Genomic DNA, 17,546 nt, shown 5'->3' on the forward strand with positions numbered 1-17,546 from the left:
GTACTGCATATTCTGTTCGCTTGGAAGCTAAAGTGATTTTAGTATGTGAATTTGTTAAATAATGCTTTCTAGCACGATTTTGGACTGCTGTCTCAGCTATCCTGAGTTTATTTCATGTTCTTCCCCTTCCACAAATATCTGTATACCCGGCAAAAATGGGACAGAGGGGTACCTCCTAGCAAGTCCAATCCCTATACACAATTGTTACCTCACACATTCCCCCCATGTCTGAAAAGAATTCCTCAGATCCCAGTCTAACAGTGACCAACACAATGGGGGGTTCTCTCTGTCCCCTAGTTTGCATCAAATTTATATCTGCAGCACATACTCAATCAGAATTTATATTTGCACAGGTGTTTACTCCTACATCATGATGAAAGGATTCAGCTGTGATGACAGGTGTCTGTCCTAGTTCGTGGTGGACCCAAACCAACAGATATTGTCACCGACAACAACCCAAGCCCAAAGCTCAAACAAACAGATTGGCAGACAAGTCTGCAAGAGCCTGTGCATTCCGTGAGTTGTGTATATTTGGACAATACCAAAATGCAGTTTCTTGACTTTTTAATCAAGAAATCAAAATATCAGCAACATTTGAAAAACAAAAGAACAGAGGGTTTTGTAATTCCAGGGCTGGTTTTTTAGTTACAACGAAAAGGTAATCAGGAACAAGCTTTGTGATGTAAAAAAAAAAAAAAAAAAACACAAACAAAACCAAACAAGCCCAAAAAATAAAACTTATAAAAAAAGGAAAGAGAACTTTATGACAATTTTTAAAAATCAAGACAAATTATTTCCTTTCAAGAACAAACCACAAGGATAAATTTTGTAAAATGGCGTAGTAAAAATTCATTTCATGGCTTTGATTATTACATAAATGTATGGGATGTACAGTTCAACATTCATCCGGTGCTAAATGTATTGAGGTTAGGAAGTACAATAGGTCGATTCATTCAACTGCTTTTCTAGTTCAACATACAAAATATACTCTCCCATGAATATATATTTCAAATCTTTGTGCAAAAACATTTTGAATACCCACTGAACCACATTTAAACACTACAAAGCAACATTCCTACAGGAGAGAGCTCATCACTGAAACTCAATTTCCTCAAGGCAATCAGAGTGCACTGTTTCAAATGTCAAGACATTATTTCAATTACCATTTCTTTCTGAAAGAGATTGCTTTCTTTGTGGTCTTATGAATCTACCCCTCCACACTCTTCAGCCATTATCTATGTATTACTTTCAGTCATTTGTAACCAAGCCTAACAACACGATTTGGAAGTCACATGAGCCACTTAAACACTTTGAAAAGAATCTTGCACAATACATATCGATAGGAACCCTTAATATGCTATATCCACATAATGTTCATTTCATCAGGATACCAGACTGACTGATACATACAATAAGAGAAATTGGTTTACTGATTCACACAAGAGCAAAAGTACTGGAAAAGTGGCCCAACGACTCAATTTAGTAGAATCTGGTCACATGTCCTATTCTTGAAGGGACTACTCACCGAGTCATACCAGCATTAACACTAGGAAAAGTGGCCCAACGACTCAATTTAGTAGAATCTGGTCACATGTCCTATTCTTGAAGGGACTACTCACCGAGTCATACCAGCATTAACACTAGGAAAAATGGCTCAACAACTCAATTTAGTAGAATCTGGTCACATGTCCTATTCTTGAAGGGACTACTCACCGAGTCATACCAGCATTAACACTAGGAAAAGTGGCCCAACGACTCAATTTAGTAGAATCTGGTCACATGTCCTATTCTTGAAGGGACTACTCACCGAGTCATACCAGCATTAACATTAGGAAAAGTGGCCCAACGACTCAATTTAGTAGAATCTGGTCACATGTCCTATTCTTGAAGGGACTACTCACCGAGTCATACCAGCATTAACACTGGAAAAGTGGCTCAACAACTCAATTTAGTAGAATCTGGTCACATGTCCTATTCTTGAAGGGACTACTCACGGAGTCATACCAGCATTAACACTGGAAAAATGGCCCAACGACTCAATTTAGTAGAATCTGGTCACATGTCCTATTCTTGAAGGGACTACTCACCGAGTCATACCAGCATTAACACTGGAAAAATGGCTCAACAACTCAATTTAGTAGAATCTGGTCACATGTCCTATTCTTGAAGGGACTACTCACCGAGTCATACCAGCATTAACACTAGGAAAAGTGGCCCAACGACTCAATTTAGTAGAATCTGGTCACATGTCCTATTCTTGAAGGGACTACTCACCGAGTCATACCAGCATTAACACTGGAAAAATGGCTCAACTACTCAATTTAGTAGAATCTGGTCACACATCAAATAGTTGAAGGAACTACTCACCGAGTCATACCAGCATTGAACACTGTTGTTGGCACACTCACAGCTGTCTGTGTAGCAATCTTCATTGGTACAAGTACACATCTGATGAAGAGAAATATACAACTGATTGATGAATGTCTGTATAAACATATTACGCCTGTTTACCAGACGGCTTACTAACATACAGGTGATATGGGCAGGTGCAAGGACAGAGGATCTGGGCGATACAATAAAAAATGGGATTAGGGGAAGATATCATCTTGGTACCATGGGATTAGGGGAAGATATCATCTTGGTACCATGGGATTAGGGGAAGATATCATCTTGGTACCATGGAAAAGTTGACTTCTCTCATTTTCTTTAATGACCAGAATGCATTACATTTTTGTAGGCATCATAAAGAACAACAAGAAACAGAAATTTTTGCGTCTGTTGCAGCAAGCATGTGAGATCTCTGGGATCTGAAGGTGCGTTACATAACTTGGAATAATAACAATAATAATAATAATTCATTCATTTATCAAGCGCAAATTTCATATAGATATGTTCGAATGCGCTGTACAATGAAGACATTGAGCGTGGAACAATGAATACATTTAAACATGGTTGAGCCGATGGTATACAAGGGTGTCTCGGGCAGCCGCCAAACAACCCACATTCACCAACATCAGTAAAGGGGAGACAGTAAGAAGCAGTTACAGTTTTAGAAGTGGGAGGAAAATCCCAGAGGAATATTCTAGGTAAAACCCACAGAGTCAGGTAGGGACTGAAAACCTAATCAACATGTGGACCGGGCCCGGAATTGAACCCGGGACCACAGAGGTGGAAGGCGAGGAAAGAACTACCTTGCCAACCTGACTCCCTATATATATCTTAGGGTGCAGGCTCTCAGGGTATGAGACATAACTAGGGATATTACAACTGTGGGATATAAAGGGTAAATATAAAGGTGTAAACTATTTTCCAGCACGCATTGCACCTACCGGTGGATTCTTGATACTGTGGTTGATGCTGAGAGGCTTTGTTTCACAGCTCTGGGCAACATAGTGAAAGTCTGTTGGCACAGGGTCATCATTGATGGCATTGACAGCAGTAATGGGAAGTGATTCCAAACCACGGGATATATCACTGGGACAAAAACAGAAAAAAAACAGGAAATTGAAAAAAATGAGGATAAAATAAGTAAAAGAAAAAAAAAAACAAATGGGACATTCAGATTCAGAAAACCAAAGCTACGTATCAATTGGGAATTCCTAACATCTTTGACAAAAGAGTTTTTTCAGTAGTGTCTTGGCTAAAAGAGCTTTGGCTAACTTTTGGCACAACTCTTAAAAATTTTTGTTTCTATTATTCATTTACATGAAAGAGCTGCAACTACAACTGTGTAACAGAAAAGATCACAGAACTATAGAATCAGAGAGAAATGAAGGATCTATTCAAGACGGGGACAACTGTGTAACAGAAAAGATCACAGAACTATAGAATCAGAGAGAAATGAAGGATCTATTCAAGACGGGGACAACTGTGTAACAGAAAAGATCACAGAACTATAGAATCAGAGAGAAATGAAGGATCTATTCAAGACGGGGACAACTGTGTAACAGAAAAGATCACAGAACTATAGAATCACAGAGAGAAATGAAGGATCTATTCAAGACGGGGACAACTGTGTAACAGAAAAGATCACAGAACTATAGAATCACAGAGAGAAATGAAGGATCTATTCAAGACGGGGACAACTGTGTAACAGAAAAGATCACAGAACTATAGAATCACAGAGAGAAATGAAGGATCTATTCAAGACGGGGACAACTGTGTAACAGAAAAGATCACAGAACTATAGAATCACAGAGAGAAATGAAGGATCTATTCAAGACGGGGACAACTGTGTAACAGAAAAGATCACAGAACTATAGAATCAGAGAGAGAAATGAAGGATCTATTCAAGACAGGGACAACTGTGTAACAGAAAAGATCACAGAACTATAGAATCACAGAGAGAAATGAAGGATCTATTCAAGACGGGGACAACTGTGTAACAGAAAAGATCACAGAACTATAGAATCACAGAGAGAAATGAAGGATCTATTCAAGACGGGGACAACTGTGTAACAGAAAAGATCACAGAACTATAGAATCACAGAGTGAAATGAAGGATCTATGCAAGACATAACTCTACTTGGTTCAGAGAATGAATTAAAATTGCAAGAATTACTTTATGGACCACACAACCCTCTACGTATACCCTGAAATTCACCTGAATGGCATTCTTTTCATTATCAAGAACACAGAAGATAAAGATTTTTGTTCCTCAACTTTATGATCAATAAGGCTACGTTACATGACTACCGTAATCTTTGTATAGGTCCTATTCTGCTTCTAATTCTTACCGACTGATGATCTTTTCTGTTCTGATAGCTCTGTTACCAGCAGCCAGTTTCATCTTCTCATTCACCTGCAAAGCTAAGGTTACATCCGAGTTTGGCTTGGCACAATCTAGAGGTGTCTCACCTTCCTGGTTTGTGACTGCAATGTTGGCATTTCGCAGAAGCAGCATGCTAAGGCAAGAAAAACAAGCAATGTTCAACATCTATTGGAAAAAGGAATATTTCTCCCTATGGGCATCTCGGAGTGGCTGACTTAAGAGTGCAAGACAATTTCCTTAAGATGAACAAATCACACTGTTCAAATGTCCAGAACCATCCTATCAATAATACCACTCAGAGTCAATACATTTTTCCAAAAGAGATTTATTCTACCGTGAATCGTGAATAATAATTGTATACCATCGGCTCAACCATGTTTAAATGTATCCATTGTTCCACGCTTGATGTCTTCATTGTACAGCTCATTTGAACATACCTATATGAAATTTGCGCTTTATAAATGAATAAATTATTAATATTATTATTATTACTCTACAAACCTGCTTCCTTGAATATCGCAAGGACATAACAGTAAAATATACTACTTTGTGCATAAAATGTATGAAGAGTTATGATTTCAAATACACTCCATCCTCTGGATGTACAACTACCCAAACAAGTAACAAACAGGCTGAAGTGACAGCAGAAAACTACTTCTGCCATACCCAAATAGTCAACAGGAATACGGTCCTGTCAGATTTCTTGTGTACTTTGTGCCAGATTCACATGGAAATGGGGGACCACTGCTTGGCAAACACGTTTCCTGCTTATATTTACATATAATTTGTGGTTTTTGAGAAACAAAGTACTTACGTGACACAGCCGTAGTGATTCTCTCTGGAGGCAATGTGTCTGCCCAAAAAGAAAAGAAAAAAAAACCAAAAATTAGAGTTACAAAAGACAGGATAACAGTTTAAGTTACTCCTGAATTTTGATAAAGGAAAGATATTTGAGAACACTGGGAAAGATTTTGCTCATACTTCACATCATAAAACAAATCATTACATGCTACACTCATGACAAAAGAAATGGCACTGGAAAGTTATACCTAGGAAATGAAGCACAAGATTTTTGGAAAAAGTTTCTTTCATTCCTTGATAACAAAGCACTTGTTTCATACGATAATACTGCTGTATCATATGATGAACTACTTCTGAGTTCTTAAAGCAATAAAGGTAAGAAAAGTGGTTTCCATGACATTGAAAGGTAAATCATATCTCCACAGTAGGCCCCTAAGCAATTAGAAATAAATGAATTTTACCAAGATACACATTTACTTGCAGACCACTGAAATGTCTGCTTGGTATAACATACTCTAGCTCCACTCACAGTGGTGTGTCTCCATGAATGTTGGGTGCGTAGACATCACAATGTCTATTGAGGAAAAGCTCAGCGACGTCTTCTGATCCAGAGAAGACAGCCCAATGAAGACCTGAATTGCCCTCCTGAAGACAAAGTGTCACAAGTCAGTTACTAAATCAGCTGTAGAAATCCTTTAATGCCTTTTGGGCGTAATCAAATGTAATTAATAGTGCCATGCACCTGTTTATTCTTGATTGATTCGCATACCTTGTCTCTGACATTCGGATCAGCACCTCGTTCTATGAGATACTTCACGACTGGAATGTGTTTGTACTCGGCAGCCCAGATGATTGGTGTCCAACCACCATCGTCCTAACCAAAAAATAAAATCTCAACAATGAAATGGTGAAATGCTGCCGTGTCCAAGCCACTGTTGATTACTTGGAGGTAGGTACTCCTATTCAGGGTAATAATGCATCTTTAATGAATCAGTTTTTGATATTAATGACATACTCTCTTTAAGGAGACACAGATGTTACCACAAAAACCAATGATTTGTTAACTTTTCAAAGAATATCTGTCTGGAAATGTTTAACAGAAAGCACCATCCTGATTAGCTTTGTCTCTTTGTTATAGATTTCAATTTAATAAGATACTTCGGAATTGACTAGAAAATCTGAAGCAATGTCTAAAACAGGCTTCCAAAGCTATGACTAGATCTATTGTCTATGCATCTCAGCATATTTCCGATGGAGCAAAGACCTAGACCTAACTCTTGATAACAGATTCAGATATAGCCAGTGATGCACGTGATACTCTGACAAAATGCGGATGATACTCCAAGAAAGTGTAGGCCGAGTCAGATTCTAAATGTTAAATGAATGAGATAGCACAGAACACTACATCATATGGACAAGGGGGAGGTCCAACAGTGTCAGTATAGAAGATTTGCATGGCTGCCATCTTGCAGGACAGTGCTTTTGTTCCACAGGGTATACACAAAGGAGGTTTCCCTGTAGAACAAAAGAACTGCCCTGCAAGATGGCTACTACACAATGCCTCTATTCAGAGCAAGACTAACCTGGGAATTGGAATTGATTTTCCTGAGACTCATGATGTGTTTAACAGCCTCCAAATTGCCAGTCTTAGCCGCAAGGTGAAGGATAGTCATACCCTCGTCATCCTGTTAGAATACACAATTGGTAGGAGAACTATGGGACATGTGGCTATGGCTAGTAACTGTTTTGGGTCAATGACATACAACTCAAGCCACAGACAAAAGGATCTCAACTCAGAACATGATGACTGGCATTGCTTGTAAGGTTTAGTGTAGTTAACAAAACTAAATTGGGAATTTAGGAGAGGTTCTTATCTACAGTTATCAAAGATATGATTTTGTAACAAACATGATCAACTGCTCTCACCCTGTGTTCCACAGCAGCACCATGTTTTATCAGGTATTTCATACAGTCGTTGTACCCATTCTCAACAGCCATGTGCTAAAAAGTTAAAATAGAAACAATCCTTTCATGCCACAAAAAGATTTTAAGCAGAAGCAAAGATGTACTGTTAAAAATCTACATCAAACTATAATCTTACCAAATCTTTCCTGAGCCAACCAACCAGGCAACCTCATTTCACTCAAGCCTAGTTCCAACTCTTCCAATCACATTGCAACCCATATCCACCCCAGTCTTTCCCATTCCATATCAGCTCACTCCAGCCCAGTCTCACTCTGATGTAACCTTTCCAACCTACTGCAACCCATATCCATCCCAGTCCTGCCCATCTCATCTCAACTCCGTTCCAGCCCAGTCTCACTGATGTAACCTTTCCAACCTACTGCAACCCATATCCACCCCAGTCCTGCCCATCTCATCTCAACTCAGCTCCACCTCAGTCTCACTCTGATGTAACCTTTCCACCCTACTGCAACCCATATCCACCCCAATCCTGCCCATCTCATCTCAACTCAGCTCCAGCCCAGTCTCACTCTGATGTAACCTTTCCACCCTACTGCAACCCATATCCACCCCAATCCTGCCCATCTCATCTCAACTCAGCTCCAGCCCAGTCTCACTCTGATGTAACCTTTCCACCCTACTGCAACCCATATCCACCCCAATCCTGCCCATCTCATCTCAACTCAGCTCCAGCCCAGTCTCACTCTGATGTAACCTTTCCACCCTACTGCAACCCATATCCACCCCAATCCTGCCCATCTCATCTCAACTCAGCTCCAGCCCAGTCTCACTCTGCTGTAACCTTTCCACCCTACTGCAACTCATATCCACCCCAATCCTGCCCATCTCATCTCAACTCAGCTCCAGCCCAGTCTCACTCTGCTGTCACCTTTCCAACCTACTGCAACCCATATCCACCCCAGTCCTGCCCATCTCATCTCAACTCAGCTCCAGCCCAGTCTCACTCTGCTGTAACCTTTCCAACCTACTGCAACCCATATCCACCCCAGTCCTGCCCATCTCATCTCAACTCAGTTCCAGCCCAGTCTCACTGATGTAACCTTTCCAACCTACTGCAACCCATATCCACCCCAATCCTGCCCATCTCATATCAGCTCACTCCAGCCCAGTCTCACTTTGATGTAACCTTTCCAACCTACTGCAACCCATATCCACCCCAGTCCTACCCATCTCATCTCAACTCAGTTCCAGCCCAGTCTCACTCTGCTGTAACCTTTCCAACCTACTGCAACTCATATCCACCCCAGTCCTGCCCATCTCATCTCAACTCAGTTCCAGCCCAGTCTCACTCTGCTGTAACCTTTCCACCCTACTGCAACCCATATCCACCCCAATCCTGCCCATCTCATCTCAACTCAGCTCCAGCCCAGTCTCACTCTGATGTAACCTTTCCACCCTACTGCAACCCATATCCACCCCAATCCTGCCCATCTCATCTCAACTCAGTTCCAGCCCAGTCTCACTCTGCTGTAACCTTTCCAACCTACTGCAACCCATATCCACCCCAGTCCTACCCATCTCATCTCAACTCAGCACCAGCCCAGTCTCACTTTGATGTAACCTTTCCAACCTACTGCAACCCATATCCACCCCAGTCCTGCCCATCTCAACTCAACTCCGTTCCAGCCCAGTCTCACTTTGATGTAACCTTTCCAACCTACTGCAACCCATATCCACCCCAGTCCTACCCATCTCATCTCAACTCAGCTCCAGCCCAGTCTCACTCTGCTGTAAGCTTTCCAACCTACTGCAACCCATATCCACCCCAATCCTGCCCATCTCATCTCAACTCAGCTCCAGCCCAGTCTCACTCTGATGTAACCTTTCCAACCTACTGCAACCCATATCCACCCCAGTCCTACCCATCTCATCTCAACTCAGCTCCAGCCCAGTCTCACTCTGATGTAACCTTTCCAACCTACTGCAACCCATATCCACCCCAATCCTGCCCATCTCATCTCAACTCAGTCCCAGCCCAGTCTCACTCTGATGTAACCTTTCCACCCTACTGCAACCCATATCCACCCCAATCCTGCCCATCTCATCTCAACTCAGCTCCAGCCCAGTCTCACTCTGATGTAACCTTTCCAACCTACTGCAACCCATATCCAATTATCCTTCCTTGTCCTGCCCATCTCATCTCAACTCAGCTCCAGCCCAGTCTCACTCTGCTGTAAGCTTTCCAACCTACTGCAACCCATATCCACCCCAGTCCTACCCATCTCATCTCAACTCAGTTCCAGCCCAGTCTCACTCTGTTGTAAGCTTTCCAACCTACTGCAACTCATACCATCCATAAAATCCTTACCAGTGGTGTTTTATGTTCTTCATCCTCAGCTTCCATATTGGCCCCTGCCTGTAATAGCATTACAATTACCTCCAGATGACCTGCTGCAGCAGCAGCATGTAAAGTGGTTTCAAAGTTGTGAGAGGGGAAACGATAATTGGGGTCAAAGCCTTCCGCTGTGGAAAAAAAAGGACAAAAGGAGCAGAGATCTCATTACTAACAAGTTATGGTAATCAGGAGTTAGCATGTGGAACCAATGACCAGGTTACAACAATGAAGAATTGGCCACAGTGAACAGGTGGCTACAATCAAGATTGAGTCAAATTGGATGGTTGGCTATGATCGCGAAATGACCACCAAGAAAAGGAGGCCAGCAGGAAAAAGTGGAAAAAAGCAGGAAAAAATATACAGATGACCAGGCTGAAATGACAGCCACACATGACAGCTTGCTACGAACATGAAACAATTCTGATCACAATGAACCTGTGGCAACAATATCGTCTTCTTTTTCTCTTCTTCCAAGAGATGCGCCAATTTCATATACTTGAAGACTTGTGCACATTGAAACGAAAAACAGTTACAGTTTCAGAGGTGGGAGGAAAAACCCACAGGAATATTCTGGGTAAAACCCACAGAACCAGGTAGGGATTGAGAACCCAATCCACCAGTGTTGGAGGTCTCGAGACCGCCTCGAGACCTTTTTTTGAGGTCTCGGTCTCGGCCTACAAGAGTCTCGGTCTCGGGAGGGTTGGTCTCGGGAGGGCTGGTCTCGGTCTTGGATGCCGAGGTCTCGGGTCTCCCACCCGAGACCTGCCGAGACCGTGACAGAAATGCAGAAAATGTGCGATGACAATTCACGCTCAGCCGCGGCAAAATCACGTACGCGGATCGTACGGTACATACAGCACACATCTGTATGTATACAGCAGTGCTGCTTGCAGCGCAAGTTTACCTCCGAATGAGTCTAGTTCCGAACTGCACGCAATTCCGCATGTATGCTTGGAACATGTACGACATGGTATTCACGATAAAGAATGAAATCAAAGCTGGAATGGAGACTAATGCATATTCTCAGCCCGGAGCACTGATACCCTGTGTGCAGTACCTCTTTCATTTCACTGGTATACATACATCAGTTGTGTGTATGCATACATGTACATGTACAGGTACACACTGTACTATGCACATGACACGCCGGGCTGCAGCACGCCACGCATAGCATATTACACGTGGCCGGCCGACAGAACTCGTTCTCATGCCAATTGTACAAATAGAGGAGAGTGCATTCATCTTAATGACCCTTTTACACAGTTGATGAGTCAGGTACCATCTGGATAGTACAATTCTTTATTAGAAACTTAAATTGTGGTCGTCTTTTGTCTTTCTTCTCTCTTGTTCCAAACAAAGTGTCAGGAAAGTATTCTTATGGTAGAATGTTTACACATCAGTGAGGAAACTTGGATTGGTAAAATCCTGATTTTTATGTGGGCTACATGTACATGTACTTTTAATAGGGAACTGCCCACGATGTTGTGTGACCCTACTAACCTGTCCATTGATCATTACAGAGTATAACTCATAAACTGAACTCATGCACACCTTTTGGCATAGTCCGAGCAACTCAGACCCCACGTTTTGCCTTTTTAAACATTTGGACATGGCCCACCCATGTTAATTTTTCTATACATATGGAAAACAAAAACTCTGTACATGTACATGTTTAATATACAATTATGCCGTATACTCTGTACAAAATTCTATAGCATCGGCAGTCCATGCCTTCATGGTCAAAATAACTGTGTGCTGTTTCTTCCCAGAGTTCAAATAAAACTCTTTCATGGAATATGGAATATGTTGTGTGCTTTACATGTAAAATCTGCACTTAATTTTGCTGTTTAATGCCAATTGTCCACCACGTGAACTACATGTAGGCCTATATATTGTATATGTTGTGCAAGGTCTCGGTCATCTTGGTCTCGGTCTCGAACTGCATAAGTCTCGGTCTCGAAGTTCTCGTCTCGGTCTTGAAAGAGTTGGTCTCGGTCTCGAATGCCTTGGTCTCGGTCTCGGACATAAAGGTCTCGACTACAACACTCCAATCCACATGTGGACTGACCTTTGCATAGAACCCAGACCGTAGAGGTGGAAGCGTGAAAAGAACCACCACGCCAACCTGACTCCCCAATGATGAGCTGTTGGTAATAACGGGTCACAACGGACTAACGGGTCAAAACGGACTAACGGGTCACAACGGACTAACGGGTTACAACGGACTAACGGGTAACAACGGACTAACAGGTCACAACGGGCTAACGGGTCACAACAGACTAACTGGTCACAACGGACTAACGGGTCACAACGGACTAACGGGTCACAATGGACTATCTGGCCACAACGGACTAACTGGTCACAACGGACTAACTGGTCACAATGGACTAACTGGTCACAATGGACTAACTGGTCACAACGGACTAACTGGTCACAATGGACTAACTGGTCACAATGGACTAACGGGTCACAACGGACTAACGGGTCACAACGGACTAACTGGTCACAATGGACTAACTGGTCACAACGGACTAACTGGTCACAACGGACTAACGGGTCACAACGGACTATTAATCATAAAAGCAGCAGTTATAAGCAGGTTCAAAATACACTAATTTTGCCAATTTTTTCTTCCCCTTGTTTGATCTTACCAAGCATCTGAAGTACTTTGCCCATTTCGCCTTGCAAGGATGCATTGTACATGTTCTTGGGGAAGAAACGGATTCGTTTAGGCCTGTTGACAAAACCAGCTCAGGAGTAAATACAAACAAGCAATGATGATACCAACGTACATTGAGATTCTTCATTAACCTTAACCCTGCCAGACGTAGCACAGTCCATCAGGTAAAAAAAGTCTGATGCACTTTAATGCACCTGGCAATCAACAGCAGCCAAACAAACTAGTCATGTTGAGACAATGGGAGCTAGTCCCATTAAACAATGCCACTGTTGGATCTTGTGGTGACTGGCAACCACAGACTCCCAAGCAGTTTGGCTCTAGGGAGAGTTGACCTGTTGGATCTTGTTACACCGGGCAAGCAAGCCACTTTGACAAATGATGCAGTTTGATGCGTCTGGCAGGGTTTCTAGCCAAAGTAAGCTGGGAGTTAGGATTAATAAATGGATACTTTATGTGAAAAAATTGACCAAGTCTTAACTATCAGAAAGAGAAAGTCTAAGGTTATTGCTTTTTGGTTGGTTTTGATGAAATGTATTAGTTATTGATATTGGAACAAAGTTTTAAAATTTCTCTCATTTACTTTTTTTCTCAGCCTCAGAATTCCGTTTTATAAATCTAAGACCCAGTTTTGAGGCATCTTGGCTAAGTGCTGTTCCACTTTCTGCCTAAGAAATATCAGCTGAGAGGCCACCATATGGTTCCTAAATGACACTATAGCATGAAAAGTACATGACGCCATGACGGAAGGTAAGATTTGAACAATGAGAGAAGTGTGAACTTACGAATCTATGTTGAGGTATTCCATGGCTGACTCCAGGACATCTCTCTTTGGACCAGGTGGTAATGGCTCTAACAAATAGTACATCGAGAATAACGTTTTCAAATGTTCATGTACGTCATTAATAAATGTAATCCACTGGCACGTCAACGATTAACTAGTATCTGTGAATTTTATTGCCCAAGCTCAAACTGATGCCTTTAAGTACAGCAAAATGTGCCAATGAAGAAACAAAAAACAGACAGTCTGACAGGCCGGTAGCCTACCCGACAGACAGAAAGGTGGACACACAGACAGACAAACTGATAGATGGGCCTCACTGAATTTGACAACTGATGAAATGGAAAGACAAACTGAGTTGCATGTTCACATTCATTTGAAATTGGCACTGCTGGAATGATCCTACTTGTAAAGTCATGAACATGTCTTTCTAACTCATGGCAAAAGGTTACAAATAAATACATACCATTCAGACTCATTGTGTAGACTTTTTATTGATTAATTGACAAACTAACAAACTGGTAACATGTAGTTGATGAGGCTTACTTGAGGTAAGGATCGTTCCTGATTTCAGGATGACACTCTTCGATGGTAATTCAGCATAGCTTTGTTCTTCATTAACTGACTCGGGTTTATCTTTCTTGGTTATGCTCATCTTTGCTCTGGAAGAAAGAGAACAACAATAGACAAGTTTACTTTTCAAATGAACATATGCAGGAAATGCTATGATTGTCAACTGTTTCAGCTGCAGTTCCAATTCAAACATTAAACAGTTCTTGTAAGTAAACCTTTCATGTCTTTGTGCAGTTTATGCAAAGTATGAAATTGCTATGTTCTCTAAGATGGTTTCCTGTGATAAAATGACTTTCGATGGAAGGTTTCCGGAAATATATAACAAGTAGACTATATGATAGGTCATGATACAGACATCTAGATATTACAGGAGTAAGAATGCTGATTTCTTGATTAGAGATTTTATACAGTGTCCAGTCTTGAGTGTGAGATCATTTGATTCTTGGGTCTTACCTTGGTCCATGCTGTTTGGGTTCCTCAAGTTCCTTAACCTCAGCATCCAGTGATTCCTCATCATCACAGCAACCAGTTAGTTTCCCTAGCAACGACTTGGGTAACTTGACAACACCACTGATGACATTGGACTTTGGTATCTTGCGTAGCGTGGCCATATTCCCATTGGATGGGATTGAAATTTCTTGTAGTCCAGAGGTACTGCCACAATGTGGACAATAGAGGGCTCCTGCTAAGTCCATGATACATTCACGATGAAAGTGATGGGATTTTTTGTCATTTCCTTCTGGGTTGCAGATGACCACAACTCCCTAAATAGTACAAGTGAAAATGACCATTAGCAAATTTCTCATATTTAGTTCTTTTTCGATAATATTTTGCTTTTAACTACAACACAGGCTATACATAAATTGTTTGGAGGATCAAATTGATTGAATTTGTGAGAGTCTGTGACTGTTGCAGCACGAGTGACCTCTATGTGTCTGTGTACTGGGGCAAATCAAGTGGCAGGAATTTGTGACAGTCTGTAACTGTTGCAGCACTAGTGACCTCTATGTGTCTGTGTACTGGGCAAATCAAGTGGCAGGAATTTGTGACAGTCTGTGACAAATGCAGCACTAGTGACCTCTATGTGTCTGTGTACTGGGCAAATCAAGTGGCAGGAATTTGTGACAGTCTGTGACAAATGCAGCACTAGTGACCTCTATGTGTCTGTGTACTGGAGCAAATCAAGTGGCAGGAATTTGTGACAGTCTGTAACTGTTGCAGCACTAGTGACCTCTATGTGTCTGTGTACTGGGACAAATCAAGTGGCAGGAATTTGTGAGAGTCTGTGACAAATGCAGCACTAGTGACCTCTATGTGTCTGTGTACTGGGCAAATCAAGTGGCAGGAATTTGTGAGAGTCTGTGACAAATGCAGCACTAGTGACCCCTATGTGTCTGTGTACTGGGCAAATCAAATGGAAAGAATTTTTGACTGTCCGTGACTGTTAATTAATAAGGCTGATGACTCCAACATGTACCAAATGAAAGCCAACATTGTACATAATACACTTTGAAAAATGTGACCCATCACCACAAAATGCGCAGAAAGTCGCCTTATACTCTTTCCTATTTTGAGGGTTCCAAAGTCAAATAATGAAGAAGATGTCAGTTGAGGGATTTGTATTATTTGGAAAGAGTAACCTGTCTAGTTAAATTCCAATTTTGGCAGGATGAAATATTTAAAAATATCATTTTTTCAGCAATTTTGACAATAGCATTATTCGTGTCTGGTCTGAAATGTTGAAACAATGCCGGGAACAAAGACACAAATCTGCCAGAATAATGCCACATTGTCACCTTGTACTTTTACCCAAAGTGTTCCATGTATTTTCAATTTTTGAAAATTCCGACTTTCAGCTTATTTTGTGGTGACCAGTCACAAATGTGGTCATTAGGTCTCTCCTCACTAAAATTATACATCTGAGGAATTCATTGAAGGAAAAAAAGATTCTCACTGTTGTGCAAAAACAGCCACATCCTGGGCAACACTTGTGTTCAGTCATCAGTGTCCTGAAATATCAATCATTGAAACTTAATTAAACTTAGTGCAACCGCTACGTCAACATTTTATGTTAAACTTATGATGCTTCAGTAAGACCTGAGGCTTGCACAGTGTGAGAATCAGTTAGTTTGTCTGTAGTCAGAGCATGTACAGTCGATCCTTGTTAATACAAGGGCCTTGGGACTTACTGAATTAGCTTGTATTATCCAGACCTTGTCTTATGCCAAAACTGCCGTCCTGCTCGATGTATGCATCACTAATCGACTGTAGGTAAAATGTACACGTATACAAGTATGCACAACTTGTACTTTTCGTTACATGAATTTGATTTCAAAAAGTTCATTTAGGAAAGTGAGATGTATATGTACGGTTTAACCTTAACTGCCCAAAACCTGCCATACTCCAACAGCAGGTGTTGTGAGGTTTTGGCAGGTTTGGTACCGTATCTGAGGAACTTGTTGTTGAATTTTGTGAGACTTGGGATGAAAGGCCCAGGGAGATGGTGTTGGATTCTGTGTGAGTTGGGACACACAGGGTTCATTGTGTGCAGTGTCTGGCTTGCTGTACCAATTGTTGGACTATGCTTGATTTTGTCAGGTTTGGTACTGTTCAGTGCAAGTCATCCTATACTGCAAAGACCCATCCATACCATATCACTCAAACTCCAACGGGCTCATTCTGTTGGAGTTTATCAGGTTTGGTACACTACCCTGCATGTACAAGTACATAGACAAGTACATGAACCTGTTGGATTTTGTGAGGTTCAGTATGCTTCCTAGTGCAGGAGCCTAGGGGGTTAGGGTTGAGGAATAAAACTTGTAATAAAGAATTATTCGAGAGCTGTCACAAAGAATTTCTATGTTGGGTACGGGAACCGCAAACGCCTACTGTTCGTCTGTCTTGTGGCACCGGACACAAACAGCTTGATTCGGTGATGGAAAAGCGCAGCGTTGTACTTCTGTACATGAATGAATTATGGACGCGCCTTTCAAAATTAAATGGGCTCGGTGATTGAAACATTGTCTTCAAAAAAGCTTGTGCCAAATAGACAGATAGATTTGCACTCAGCCAGTGCACAAAAGTGCTTGTCTTAACCGAAATCTCAACATCCGAGCTTGTATTGCGCATTTTTCCCCTCATAGGAATGTGCACAATTCATTTGGGACTGGCAAATATGCTCGTCTAAACCGTAGTCTAATCTTACCTGAGCTCGTATTACCGAGAGTCGACTGTCGATATATTTCTTTTGTGAGTGGAATATAACTGTAAAATCGGTGAATTATGCAATGATTGTGTTGGTAATGTTTAACATGTGTATGAACATTAACGTGGACCTTTGTGGAAAAAAATGATGGGACTTTTTACAGTCTTTTTGAGTATATTTCACTGGAATTAAAAATCATGTCATCACTGCTTACCTGTGCTCAGCGCAGAAGCCTCCATAAGGAACTCTGGAAGATGGACGATGTAACTTGCCTGTATTGATCTTATTTGTACACTCAACCAGCTGAAACCAAGATAAAGGAAAAATTATGGTGGATCTACTATTCGCTCTGAGTGGGAACAAAAGAAGGTGTGTTTTTACATGGAAAGGACAGTCCTTTGGCGGGAACTGACTACC

The 17,546-nt window shown here is 41.5% G+C and overlaps 1 protein-coding gene across 5 annotated transcripts in view; it reads right to left on the minus strand.

Annotated features, from left to right (window-relative positions):
- LOC110976374 (histone-lysine N-methyltransferase EHMT2-like) overlaps nt 1–17,546 on the minus strand; it is a 34,059-nt gene that overhangs the window by 11,269 nt on the left and 5,244 nt on the right. For all 5 annotated transcript variants that reach the window (XR_015427183.1, XM_087143237.1, XM_087143239.1 and 2 more), the window contains 15 exons: nt 17,344–17,432; nt 15,879–15,933; nt 14,378–14,688; nt 13,898–14,013; nt 13,356–13,422; nt 12,545–12,627; nt 9,867–10,021; nt 7,499–7,573; nt 7,156–7,257; nt 6,342–6,446; nt 6,102–6,217; nt 5,586–5,624; nt 4,737–4,904; nt 3,330–3,474; nt 2,368–2,448 (listed from right to left, as the gene is read on the minus strand). Coding sequence is in view for 4 of the 5 variants with exons in the window: in XM_087143237.1 (XP_086999363.1) it covers nt 2,368–2,448; nt 3,330–3,474; nt 4,737–4,904; nt 5,586–5,624; nt 6,102–6,217; nt 6,342–6,446; nt 7,156–7,257; nt 7,499–7,573; nt 9,867–10,021; nt 12,545–12,627; nt 13,356–13,422; nt 13,898–14,013; nt 14,378–14,688; nt 15,879–15,933; nt 17,344–17,432 (1,707 nt within the window). In the remaining variant the exon portion in view is untranslated. The remainder of the gene's footprint in view (nt 1–2,367; nt 2,449–3,329; nt 3,475–4,736; nt 4,905–5,585; nt 5,625–6,101; nt 6,218–6,341; nt 6,447–7,155; nt 7,258–7,498; nt 7,574–9,866; nt 10,022–12,544; nt 12,628–13,355; nt 13,423–13,897; nt 14,014–14,377; nt 14,689–15,878; nt 15,934–17,343; nt 17,433–17,546) is intronic.

The sequence above is a fragment of the Acanthaster planci genome, linkage group LG11, assembly GCF_054643075.1.
Source record: "Acanthaster planci isolate LZ-2023a linkage group LG11, COTS_SCS, whole genome shotgun sequence".
Lineage (NCBI taxonomy): Eukaryota > Metazoa > Echinodermata > Asteroidea > Valvatida > Acanthasteridae > Acanthaster > Acanthaster planci.